This window comes from Myotis davidii, unplaced genomic scaffold, assembly GCF_000327345.1.
Source record: "Myotis davidii unplaced genomic scaffold, ASM32734v1 scaffold1786, whole genome shotgun sequence".
Classification (NCBI taxonomy): Eukaryota; Metazoa; Chordata; class Mammalia; order Chiroptera; family Vespertilionidae; genus Myotis; species Myotis davidii.
Window position 1 is genome coordinate 83607 of NW_006297147.1, and position 14063 is coordinate 97669.

At 49.7% G+C, this 14063-nt stretch overlaps 1 protein-coding gene across 1 annotated transcript in view; it reads right to left on the reverse strand.

Annotated features, from left to right (window-relative positions):
* Positions 1-14063, reverse strand: part of PPP2R1A (protein phosphatase 2 regulatory subunit A, alpha) — a 39280-nt gene that overhangs the window by 24794 nt on the left and 423 nt on the right. The window contains exons 2-3 of the mRNA XM_006772905.2: positions 5396-5486; positions 2048-2148 (exon numbers count right to left, since the gene is read on the reverse strand). Coding sequence (XP_006772968.1) covers positions 2048-2148; positions 5396-5486 — 192 coding nt within the window. The remainder of the gene's footprint in view (positions 1-2047; positions 2149-5395; positions 5487-14063) is intronic.

Here is a 14063-nt window from a genome sequence, read left to right on the forward strand (position 1 = left end):
CTTTCAAATTTTTAAAGTGGATGAGTGAGACACGTGATGCTGGGCTGATGTTGTGGTGTTCACTGTGACTTCGCTGCGCCCACTAGCAGTGGGGTATCTGAAGCTGGCTCGTAATACGAATTTTAACTCGCAACTCAAAGCAAAAAATTGGCCGAGAGACGGCTCGTATCTCGAAAAACTCGTTAGTCGGGACACTCGTAAGTCAAGGCCCCACTGTAATCAGTAATGAAGGAGACTCAATCTATTCTCTTTTGTTCAAATAAAGGCTTGGAGGTCTGTAGTCTGAAGACCAGTGTGGCCTTACAGGTATAAGGCGGCAGAAAGAGCCCTAGCTGGTAGAGCAATGGCCCATGTTGTCCTGGCCAGTACCTGGGATCTGGGTTGCAGATTTAAAGTAGGGGATCTTGCGGGAGGCAGCCAATCAATGTATCTCTCTCAAATGGGTGTTTCTCCTTCTCCCCTTTCCCCCGAACCTCTCTCTCTAGAGGTCATGGTTAAGAGGCAGGGGCAATTCACTCAAACCAGTCTATGCCTCAGTTTCTCATCTGTGAACTGGAGCATGTTCCATCACTGTGAGAAGCGATGGGTCACTGTGCCTCAGGCACTTGGAACAATAATCACGGGCACTGAGTGAGCGTCAGCCACTCTGACCCGACTCCCTCTAGGCTCCCGGAGGGCCTCAGAATGTCTGTGCTGGACAGTCCCAGAGATCACATGTGACTGCTCCCCAGAAGGAAGCGTGCGATGACTGGGGTTCACCTCACTGAGAATGCTCTGTGGGAAGACCCTGACCTGGCTGGGGAAGGACCCCGGGTTCCAGTGCTGGCTCCCAGAAAGCCTGAGTCCCTCCCCTATCTGGAGCCCTGGTGTTCTCAGCAGTGTTCTCTGCGCAGGTCCTCTGAGAAGCTGCTGAAAGCTATGCATTCTCTCCTCAGAAAAACTGACGAAGGCCAGGGCTGCAGAGAGCTCCATGGCGTTCAAGGGCCACCCCCTTTCAGGCTGGTCCTCGGACCGCCCATTCCTCATGGCAGCCCTGTTCTATGTAAAATGCAAACAATCCCATTCACATATAATTTTCTGTGTACACACAGATGAAAGCTCAGATACCAGCACTGAAGGGCAATCATCACACCTCCTGACTTAATGCTGTTTGGAAAAAAACAACCTATCCCATTTGCTGAAATCCAACATACCAACAATTTTAAGAAGCACGTTATGTTATACACCACTAAAAGGAAGGCTGCTGACAGTAAGTAAGACACCATCAAGTGCAGAGGACTAGTATGAAATACGTGTTTAGAAGCAATGAAATACGTGTTTAGAAGCAATGAAATACAGAATTACTAGGAGGAACGCCATGGCCCAGGGGTCTGAGGAACAGAGAGAAACCATGGGCCTGGGCCACCTCTGAGGTGTTTTCTTCCCAGATCACAGACTGGAGTACCTCCCAGAGGCCAACGGGAGTCCTCCCTTCTCTTCTCCCAAACAGCAGTCAATGTTAGTATCTGACCCTTCTCTATGTCCCTGGCCACCACCAAGCACAGGGTCAGACTGGCAGGCAGTGGGGTAGGGGCCTGGGGGAGACTCGAATGGACATACCTGGAATCTCACCTCTGCCATGTACTAGCCGTGCGACTTTGCACAAGACGCCCAACCTCTGGGCTCATCTATAAAAAGGAAACTCTCGCTATCCCAAAGGGTGGACATGACCACATAACACGTGGCATCATGACAATGGCAGCTAACACCTGTTAGTAGTACCATGTGCCTAGTACTGTGCTAAGGCTCAATTATAAAGATAGGTGCTAATGACTTCCATTTAGAGATAAGCAAAGGATAGCACAGAGAGGTTAAGTAATTTTTAAAAGTCATACAGTGAATCAGTGGTAGAAGCTAGCCTGACTCCTAACCCAAAGCCCCAACTTGTTGGATTAAATTAAATGCCCAAAGCCCATCTACTGTGGGATGACTCCCAATCACCTCCTATATTCCCCCCTCCCTGAACCCCAAGGGGAAGGCAAGAGCACTTCCCCGCCTCCAGACTCACCAGCAGGCAGTGCACATACTCCGGGCCTCCAACCAGCGTGGTGAAGGTTCCCAGCTGTTCCGCCAGGGCCAAGAGGACCTCATCTTCATCGTAGATGGTGTCTGTGGGACCAAAACAGACTCTGTTCCAGTCCCATCCGAACTCTGACTCCAGCCCCTTAAGAAGCCAAGCTGGGAACATGCAGCCTCATGCTGCTTCTCAAACTATAGGCACTCACTGACCCCACCCTCCACCTGGGCTGGCACAGAGATCAAGGCACGGGCCTGGGTTGGATGACAGGGCACATGCCCGGGTTGCGGGCTTGATCCCCAATGGAGGGCATGCAGGAAGCAGCCATTGATGATTCTCATCATTGATGTTTACCTCCCTCTCCCTTCCTCTCTGAAATCAATAAAAATATATTGTTTAAATAAAGTCTTATAAAAAGAAAATGCTCTGTCCTGATGCTAAACCTGAAAGCCATTCTCTTCCAGCTCCATCCTATCTTCCCTGAGGTGGTGGGAACTGCTGCATTCTTAGCATCTATGCTAGCATCTTAACTTCCTGAGGTTAAGCCAGGCCTATGGCAATCCAGCCGGACTACATTTCCCAGGCTCCCCTGGAGGTGGCATGGACACGTAACTATACTCTGGACAATGGGGTGGGAGTGGAAGTGGTGGGTTCCAGCTCTGGTCACCTCTTTACCACAACCCTCTCACGGTGTCATCATTGCCCCCATCTTGTGGGGCTCCTCCTCTTTTCTGTACTTGAAATGTTAGGCCTAAAGGCAGATGTCAAGCTACTCTCCTCTGTCTCAGGGAACCTGCATTCCTAGGTCTTTGCAACAAAACCAGGGAGTGCTTTCAGGGCAAACCTGGGATTTCTGAGCATATTTTCACTAGTGTTACAGGAGTCCGGGTCTTTAAGTGACAGGTTACTTTGCAGCTCCACGACAAACTCGCATGTGACTTGACTCACCGTGCAGTCAACCCATGTCTCACAAATTAAGGCCAAAATTTAGCAACACTGGTCTCTTTAACACAGCGGGACATTAGGTGGTAATTTCCCCCTCATAATGTCGATTCTGAACGTTCTGTAGGTGGAAGCTCAGGGCTTTTACCTTTTCTGTCTGAGACAGTATGAGCTTTTCCGAAAGACAGTGTATCTGCCATTTACTATTTTGAACATTTGGCAATCTCTTGAAGCCCAAAGTAAAGAAAATCTGATGTCATTTGGGATTACAGCAGCCCAAAGAAACCTTTCCCTTGAATTATGTGACTCTACCATGTAATAAAGATAACACATACATTGAACTCCCTGAACCTTCACAATGGCCCCCATCTGTCTGACGATTATTTCCATTTTACAGATGAGGCAATGAAGCCCATTGAGGCGAGGACTGAACGCAGACAGTCTAGCCCCGGCATCTCTGCTCTTAGCTGCTGTCTCCCAAGCTGACGTCCTGTCCCTGGCCTTCTTTCACCCATCCCGCCCCTCAATACAATTCTGCCTGCCCGCTAGGTTTATTTTTGTCCATCTCATGCCCCCACCCTCCACCAACTATCTATAATGGCTGCCCTGCCTTCTCTACTGGATTAAACCCAAACTGCTACCTGGCACCCAAGGCCAGCAAATTCCAACCCACCATCACCCACCTGCCACTGTGCCCGTCCCAGGTGAATCCCCAGGTCCCAGCCTGCCTCCATTTGCTGTTTCCTCCTGCCGGTTTCCCTCCCTGGGCTGCCTTCCCCATGGCCTATGACAGAATTACCAGCAGCACTTCATCCTCCCAACAACCCTGACTTAGGTCTGAGTCTTACAGGTGAGGGAACTGGGGCAGGCAGGTGGAGTGGCTCCCCCAGGTTTATCCAGCAGGCTGGGGGTTGGTGGCACCGCTGTGTTTCAAACCCAGGTCTCTCCAACTCTTTCTCTCTCTGCAACTATTTAACCCCTTGGTATACTCTGTGCCACACCCCTTGTCCCCTGCAGCCTCAGAGGTCGTTCCTGTCTCAGCATTCCAAAGCTCTCAAGTCTCTCCAACAGTTCATCAGAGCAAGCCACCTGGTTCGGGGCCATCTGCTCTGCGTCACGTGTGCAGATGCTGACTGTGGGACTGAGGCTTTAGTTGTGGTTTTGATTAGTATAGAGTTGTCATGGGACTCACGAGAAGAGAGGACTTACTAGTGATTGGTGTCAGACATTGTCCTAAGGGCTGTGCCTACACCTTCGCTAACAGGAGTGCTCAGGACAGGCTACTCATTCACATTTAAGCAGCACTTACCACATGCTGGGTACCGTTACCCGGTATCTATTTCATCGTCCTGTCAGGTTATGCTATTTATTATTATAACTTCACATAACTTATGTGAAGTTATGCGCACTTCACACAGGAAGAATTGGAGGCAGGCAGATGTGAAATACATCGCCTGAGGTCCGTCAGCTAGAAGTGATATAGAGCTTTCACTTGAACCCAGGTAGTCGGAACCCTGATGCATTAACCATGTGAGTTTGGAGCCAGCATGACTAGATAACATTCCGAGTCAGCTCCTGTGTGACCTTGGGCAAATAGATCGTCTCATCATGCCTCAGTTTCCTCATCTAAAAAATGGGGGCAATGTTACCTACCATAGGCGTTGCAGTGGGATTAACTCAGATAATGATGGTGACTTACATTTACTGAGCACAGGTGCCGGTCTAGGGACTCTAGGTGAATGAAGTCAATCCTCTTAAGAAAGGGTTTATTTAGCACAATGCCTGGTATGTGGCAGGCATACAGTAAGTATTAGCGATTATTATTATTATTATTATTATTATTATATGCTCATCCCCATTTTACACATAAAAACTACAGGTATCCCAAGCCACAGGCTCAGTGGATAGATCGACAGTCCTTGAACTAAAGGGTCTCAGGTTTGATTATGGTCTAGGGCCCCCAGACCCAAGTCAGGGCACATGCAGGGGGCAACCAATCGATGTGCTTTTCTCACATCCATGTTTCTCTCTCTCTCCCCCTCCTTTCCACACTCTCTAAAAAAAATCAATGGAAAATATGCTCTGGTGAGGATTAATAACATAAAAATACTACACAGAGAGTGAAGTAACTAGTCTAAGTCACTCAGTTTCTAATGGTGGGAGCTGCAATTCACACCTGCCTACACCTGTCTCCAGACCCCTGTCCCCAATCCCTGCCCCTAACATTCCAGATCATTCCTTCAGAGAAGGACTGCACTTCTCCTCACAGTTCCTGCGCACCAATGTCTAGCAGAGGGCAGACACAAACACCTGTTAAATCCACAGCGAGGCCCCTTACCCAGCAGGCACCACCCTGACAGCCCCCACTCCACATGAGCCAGAAGTGCACGTGGTTACCTGTCAGGAAGGGCAGAAGCTCACTGCGGGTCCTCTCCACCCCGAGGGCCAAGGCGATGGTGGATAGCTTCTTGATGCTGTTGAGGCGAAGCTATTGAGAACAAGAAAAGAAGGGGAGAATGTGAGCAAGCCCAGCTGTAAGGGAGTCCAACAGCACCTGAAACGAAGTGTGTGTGAAGACACCAAATAATAACCTACCAAGTGCCTCTGTGACCTTCAGTCATGAAGTTAGCATGGGAGCAACCCCTCAGCAAAGCAGCTCTGGGGTCTTACTGAGGTGATGCCCGCTAAGCGGCCCTTTCCAATTCTGTGTAAAACCTCACCTGGCCTCACCCCCACCCCGCAGGCCTCCGCTTTCGTCCCTTCTTGCACTGGGCACTGCTGAGCACACTACACATCACACTGTAACAGCAGCAGCCACGCCACAGTGCACTTACTCTGCGCTCCCACATTCAGTCTTTTAACTCTCACAATCACCCTGGGGTCAGAGGATTATGAGCTCAATTCTACAGAGTGGAAATGGGCTCGGGGAGCAAGTACCTTCGAAGGGTCACCCAGCTCAGGTGGCACGGAGCAAGGAATGAAACCCAGGGCTGTGGGCTGACAGTGATGATAACAGAATAAACAGCACTATAACAACATTGCTATAAAAACAGGAGTGGCTGTGCAGTAGTAACAATACCACTACTGTAACCGGCTGAACAGTGGCCCCAGAAAGACATGTCTCAGTGCTGGCCCGTGTAGCTGTGAGTGTGAAGATAGGGAGCCCTTGGGAAATAAGAGAAACCTATCCCCCAGCTCCTGGCATGGAGCCCCTAAAGCCTGGTAATTTCCTGAGTGATTGGTGCGCCTTTTGTTCTAATGAGGTGACTGTGGATGGGGACTGGTCACCAGAAAGACCAAGCCACAAGTAGAACCTTGGACCTCTCAGCCACACTCTCCATTCTCCAGAGAGGGACGGAGACTGAGTTCATGATCATGCCTACACAACGAAGCCTCCATATAAATCCCCAATAGGAGGGGTTTCGGGGAACTTCCAAGTGGGTGAACACATCCAAGCACCGGAAGGGTAACAACACCCCAACTCCACAGAGACAGAAGCTCCCACACTCTGGGCCTTCCAGACCTCGGGCCTATGTACCTTTGCATGTGACCGCTCATCTGCATCCTTGACCACAGAAGACACTGGTAAATGTGTTTCCCTGAGATCGGTGTGCTGTTCTAGCCAATCATCAAACCCAAGGAGGGTGTCAGGGAACCTCTCATTTGTAGCCATGTCCGGCAGAAGTTGTGGGTAACCTGAGGACTTGCCATTGGCATCTCAAGTGTGTATGTGTGGGGGGCAGTCTCATGGGACTGAGCCCTTAGCCTGTGTGATCTAACTGGTCAGTGTCCGAACTGAATTGAACTGAACTATGAATAGCAGGGCTCCCAGCTGGTGACACGGAGAGTTGCTGGGTGTGGGGAACTCCCCCTGCATCTGGTGTCAGAAGTGTTGAGTGGAAGTGTGTGAGAGTAAAGGAGCAAAGGAGATACACAGAAGAGCAGGTTTTCTCTGCAGAGGCCTAAACCCTTAGAAAAGAAGACACAGAGACACAGAGAGGGAAAGGCCAGGTGAAGACAGAGGAAGATGCGCCCACAAACCAAGGAATGTCAAGAACTGCCAGCAGCCACCGGAAGCTAGGAGAGGGGCACGAGTTTCCTCGGAGCCTCCAGTGGGACCTCATGTGATCCTCTGGATGCAGGAAGGTAAGCATGACTGATACCCCCTTTCCCCACTGTGCGAAGAGGCTCGGAGCGCAGAGGCACCGGCTAAGTGAGCACGGAGAGAGCGGGGACTCCAAACTAGCTGTGATGGCCCCGCTGGCTGTGAACTCCTCCCCCCTTGTTTCTCCATCTTGACAAAGGGGCCTCCCCTCCCGGGCTCACAGTGCCATCACCAGAATGCAATGAGATCATGTGTGTGACAGGGAAGGGGACACGCTCATGAGTAAGCCACTGCCAGGCACAAGTGAGAACTCTCTTCCTGGAAGGAGAAGCAGGGCAAGAAGGGACTGGGCTCCCTCAGCCTGCCCTTTCCTGGGCCCAACGCGACTGCAGAGAGGTGTGCCAGTGACACATCAAATAAGTTCCATTTAAAAAGCCCTTAGGGCCCGGCCGGCATGGCTCAGTGATTGAGCATCGATCTATGTATGAACCAGGCCATGGGTTCAATTCCCAGTCAGGGCATATGCCTAGGTTGTGGGCTCAATCCCAGCCAATCAATGATTCTCTCTCATCATTGATATTTCTATCTCTCTCCCTCTCCCTTCCTTTCTGAAATCAATAAAAATATATTTTAAAAATAAAAATCCCTTTGGGATCACAGACAATGAGGAGACTCTGTGATGAATGCTAAGGTGGCTTCCCCTCAGAAACACCCCCACACACACGTTTTCGATACGACGTCACTAGGTTTTTGGACTATCTGGGCTTGAGGGGGTCCAAAAACTCACCTTCCTGACTGTAAAAGGACCTCGATGAAATTAAGTGTTACAAGGTCTGCAACTTATTTTCAACCAAAAAATAAAATGAAGGGATTTTTTTTAAAAACCTGAACATGGTGAACACTAGCAGCGAACCTGGCTGCTAAGTATATGGCACTCACTACACTAGCTCAGAAGTCAGAGGCTCTCTCTGTAAATTGCCAGAAAGTGTCTTCAGCTTTGTGGGCCACAAGGTCTCTGCCCCAACTACCTGACTACGTCCTTGCAGCACAAAAGCAGCCGCAGAATCAGACATGTAAACAAATGGGCATGACTGTGTTCCAATAGAAGTTTATTTGCAAAAGTAGACAGCGGGCTGGATCTGGCCTACGGGCCGCAGTTTCTGGCCCCTGCACTAGTCTTTCAGTGTTCTGTATGTTTGAAGTCTTTCATAATAAAATGTCAGGGGGAGCGGTGACCCAGTTGCCTATTTCTTTCCTTTGTCACCTTCAAGCTGGGTCTCTGGGTTCTTCTGACAGCTGGGCTATGGGGAAACGTACACAGGAGCCAGGGCCACCCCAGGCGAGCAGGAGCCCTGAGGACAGTGAGGAGTGCCAGAGAATACCATCATAAGGCCAGTAACAAGCAGGAGCAGCTAACAGTTACCGGAAGCTCACTATGTGCTTGGCAGCAATCAAGGACTTGGCTTGGATAATTAGCATACTCAATCCTTACAACTCCGCTCTGAGGTACGTATTATTACTAGAATCCTCTGATCCACAGGGAAGTTGTCACTTTCTGGAAAGCAGCAGAGCCAGGACCAAAAGCCAGGTGAGGTGCCCTGACTCAAAACCTCAACATCATGCTGTCACTTAGGGAAGATGCCCAACGGGTGGCCCCGTGAGAATCAGGCCGTGCCTGCCATGGTGCAGAGCCCCCTCCCTTCCACTGCCCTCCTTGGAGATTCCGGTTTGGGTTTCATGAAGAACATCTCCTGCTTCTCTCAGCGAAGACAGCACCTTAAACGCTTACAAAAGGCAGCACAGGGTGACGCTTTGGAGACTCATTGCCTGTGTTCAAGGCTAAGCTGCTTTGCATATTGGCTGTAGGATCTGGGGGCCACACTTTGTACCTTTTTGAGCCTCAACTTTCTCACCTGTGAAATGGGATTATAATACCTATCCTCAGAAAGTTACTGTGAGTACAAAGTTACATACTACTGGGAATACCTTAGCATTAGACGTAGGTCAGTAAGGGCAGGATCCTGGTTTATTTTGGGCTCCAAAAAGGGCACGCGTGGCAGTTGGCTAGCTGTCCACCAAGGTCTCTTTTCCCTTCTCCCATAGTGACAGAATAAAGACAGAAAAAAGAAAAAAAAAGACAGCAAATATTTCCATGGTACTTGCTATGTGCCAGATACCGTTCCTGGTATACCAATGTTTTAACTCATTTGATCCTCAAAACAACTGTGAGGTAAATATAGGATCACCCATTTTATGGCAGAGAAAAGGAAGGCACGGGGAGGTTAAGAAACCTCACACAGTCGTAGGTGGCAGAACTGGGATCTGAAATCTAGCCAGCTGGCTCTTAACCAGTAACCACCCACAATCTGTATTTCTGGTGTGTGTTTTTTTATCGAGGGAGGGAGAGGGGTGCGGGGTGGGGTGGGGGGGCTCCCATGGACCCCTTTGGTAGGTCTAATGACAACCACAATTTCAAACTAGAAGTGAGCATAAACACTAGAAATGAGCTAGGAACAGTCATGATTTCCACTGGGGACAGAGTCACAGGTTTGCTAACGCTACTTACAACATGCTCTTGTAATACTAGAGTTCATAATATAAGTTAAATTTGAATTAGAGGTTAGTGAAAATAAAGATGTTATTCTTCTCATCCAAATTCATGGACCTGCCCTGGGAATACAGATGGGCCCCGGGTTAAGAGCTCCTGCGCTGGCTATGCTGCTGCTCCTTAACCCTTGCTTTTCAGCTGTGCACATGACCCCCACCCCACTCACCCCCAAGAAAAAACATTTCCAAATCACCTTCGCATCTGGATGTTACCATGAGATTAATGTCTGGCCAATGAAATCCAAGAGGGAATGGTGTGTGTGACATCTAGGGAGTGTCCTTATGGGGAGACTGGGTGACAGCCTTTTCCCTTCCTTTCTGTCTGGAATGGAGCTATGACGGCTGCAGTTTTAGTAGTCATCTTGGGACCTTGAGGTAAGCTGGGGATGGGGAGGGCAGAAGGAGGACATGCAAGCCTGACACCCTAACACCACAGAGTACCGTTTCAGCTTGGCTTGCCACCAGACTTTTTTTTTTTCCCCACAGAGAAAGGGAGAGGGAGATAGAAACATCAATGATGAGAGAAAGTCATTAATCAGCTACCTCCAGCCCACCCCATACTGGGGATCAAACCCACAACCCGGGCATGTGCCCTGACCAGCAATCGAACTGTGACCTCCTGCTCCATAGGTCCATGCTCAACCACTGAGCCACGCCAGTCAGGCGCCACCAGACTTTTTGATCATGAGTCAGAAATAAACTTCAAGCTCATTTAAGCCTCAGTTATTTAGCGTTTTCCTATTACTTACAGCCAAACCTAATTCCAACTAGCTCAGCACATGACCTAGTTCTGGACAGAGACATTAAGAGCAAGTCGGCCGAAGGGCTTCCAGGAAAGATTTTCCTCCTTGAGAGAAGGGAGAACACGGAGCACCTCTGCCCTAGAATGGCCCCTGCTTTTACCAAGGACCTACTGAAAGCAGATGCAGCGGCAGGCTGTGACCACAGGAAGCAGGTGAAAAGGGCACACTCTGACCCAATTATGTAATATCCTTGTTAGTAATAATAGGGAAAATGAACCTTTACTTGTTTCAGTGACTATGGGTTGGGTGCTCTGTAACATTTCTGACAGAGTAACTATTAGTATCACTAAGAAACCTAACCATTTAAAGAGTGCTTGTTCTGTATGAAGTTCAGGACTTTACCCATGTCCTCTCTTAATACCACCTCTGTGTTTATTTTACAGTCGAGGAAACTGAGGCACAGGGAGGGAATGCAGGTCACCTAGTGAATGTGTGACAGAGCCTGGAATGTGAACCCATGTTCCTCATCACCATTTTACCAACTTCTTTTCTGGTTTAAATTCTCAGAGGGCAGCCTTAATTCTAGTTGTTTCACCGAGTGCCCAGGCACTCTATAAAAAGGCGTGCGAGCCTGTCAAGCCCTGTTTCTAAGATGTGGACACGGCATGCTATTGCAAGGTCTTAGACAGTAGCTAGCAACTGTGTGTCTTTACAAATCATTTAATCCTCACAATAACCTGGCCTAGTTTGTTCTACCCTTTTTTCCCATTTAACAAGAAAATCAAGGCCCAGGAAGGTTGAATAACTCATAATGTGGCCAGACCCCAGTCTGCGTCCTCCCACGGAACTGCCTCCTGTGCATCACCTCCAGGCCTAGCCTTTCCTTTAAGGATGGAGCGAGGGACCACAGCCAAGAATGCAGGCAGTTGCTGGGCTGGTGTGGCTCAGTGGTTGAGCGTCGACCCATGAACCAAGAGGTCACTGGTTTGATTCCCAGTCAAGGCACATGCCCAGATTGCGAATGTGATCCCCAGTGGGGGAGGGGGGGGTACAGGAGGCACCCAATCAATGTTTCTCTCTCATCGCTGATGTTTTTCTCTCTCTTCCTCTCCCTTCCTCTCTATCTAAAAGCAATAAAAAAATAAAAATAAATAAAAAATGCAGGCAGCCTCTGGCAGGTGGAAGAGGCAAGAAAACGGATTCTCCCCTACAGACTCCAGAAAGGAAGCAGCCCCGCCAACACCTACATGAGCGCCCAGTGAGGCCCATCAGACTTCCGACTCCCAGAATTCTAAGATAATTCAGTGAAGCCCTTTTAAGCCACTCAATTTGCCTCAGGAGTTTCCTGGACCAGGGCTGCTCTCAGTCTCACCACTGTGGACATTTAGGGCAGATAATTCTTTGCTGTGGGGGTTGTCCTGTGACCTGTAGGAGGCTTAGCAGCTTTCCTGACCTCTATTCACCAGAATCCAGTAACACTCCCCCGGTCGTGACCTTCCAAAAGGTCTCCAGACTTTACCAAATGCCCCCGGTGGGCAAAACCACTGTCATTACCTGCCTGCTCTTTCCTCCTGGCAGGTTCTCCCCCAGCTTCCTTGGGGAGTGGTGTCCTTCGGGTGCCCTCTTAAAGTCTGCATCCTCACAGAGGCCTCCCCTGGTGGGCCCACTTCGCGCCTGCTGTGTTCTCGGCCCCTTCCCTTGCCTCCTCCTTCAGGTCTTTGCTCAAACATCTCCTTCTCAGCAAGGCCTTTCTTTTTGTGTGTTTTTAAAATATATTTTATTGATTCTTTACAAAGAGGAAGGGAGAGAGAGTTAGAAACATCGATGAGAAACACCAATCAGCTGCCTCCTGCACATCTCCCACTGGGGATGTGCCCACAACCAAGGTACATGCTCCCGACCGGAACTGAACCCGGGACCCTCCAGTCCGCAGGCCGACGCTCTATCCACTGAGCCAAACCGGCCAGAGCAGCAAGGCCTTTCTTGATCACTCTTGAAAACTGCACTCCCAACGCCTCTTCATTTTCCTCCTTAGCACTCATCCCCATCTAACACAGGGCACATTGTACTAATTGATCCTGTTGTTCATGTCTGTTTCCCCTCACTACAAGGTCAGCTCTGAGAGGTCACGAGTCTGTCTGGTTCCCTGTGCCTAGAACAGTGCCCTCCGCAGAGTAGAGCTCTCCCCACCCCCAAACTACGGAGTCACTATCACAACATCCTACTGTCTCCTTCCCATCACATCGCACATGCGTTATTCATGTATTCCACTGTCTCACCGCTGTCTCTTGTGTAAGAACTGATGTCACCACTACATCCTCAGCACCGTACCTGACATGTGGCAGGTGTCCCGTGAACAAAGGAGTTCATTCATACAGCGGCCCTATGAACTATAGAATCAGTGGTTCTCAACCTTCTGGCCCTTTAAATACAGTTCCTCATGTTGTGACCCAACCATAAAATTATTTTCGTTGCTACTTCATAACTGCAATGTTGCTACTGTTATGAATCGTAATGTAAATATCTGATATGCAGGATGGTCTGGCTATCCCTGTGAAAGGGTCGTTCGACTGCCAAAAGGGTCGCGACCCACAGGTTGAGAACTGCTGAGCTAGATAATTAGCTCCAGGGTAGAGTAGAGCAAACCAGGGCTCAGTGCCAATGAGCAAGAGGAAGAGCCGGCTGGCGGCACCACCACGGCCTGTGTCATTCCAGAACCCCAGCAGCTGAGGTTTCATAAACAGGGAAACTGAGGCCCCGAGGGCAGACGGGACCGCTTCCACCCTGACTCCAAATCATTAGAACTACCATTTATTGGGCTCTTTACAAGAGACCAGACACTGTTCTACTACAGTTGTATTTTTTATATATTTTTTTATTGATTTTTTTACAGAGAAGAAGGGAGAGAGAAATATCAATGCGAGAGAAATACTGATCAGCTGCCTCCTACACACCTCCCACTGGGGATGTGCCTGCAACCAAGGTACATGCCCTTGGCCGGAATGAACCCAGGACCACTCAGTCCGCAGGCGGACGCTCTATCCACTGAGCCACACGGCCGGGGCTATTACAGTTGTAGTCACCCGTTCAGTCCCTCGCCACCCTCCTAAAAAGGCCGGTTCTATTATTTATGATTATTTGCCTACACTTTTATGGAAAGCAGAGTCGCCCCGAGCAGGGAAGTCACCTGCCCAAGGTCACGCGGCGGGTGGGAGGTGGATATTGGGAAGGGGGGCGCAAACCGTGGACTCCTCTCAATGCCTCCCGGTCCCACACACCACAACTATCAGCCCGTTTAGTAAACTGTCCGCGCCCCGGACAATGGGAGGGTCCCAGGAGCCGGGCGGGATTCCACCTCTTTCATTCGTTCCTAAATTGAGCAAGTTTCCCCCCTTGAAGGTGGGGTATCTTCGCTAGCTGACTCTCAAAACAACAAAAACAAACAAAAAAACCAGAACCGGCAAAGCGGGGAGACATTGGGACGACAGCCTTCACCTCTCAATCCCGATTTGGGGGGCTGACCCCACCCACAGCGCGGAGGCCCAGTCGCCGAAACCCCGACAGAGAAAAACCTAGCCGGGTCGGAACAATCAGGTGGCCTCCCCCCTCC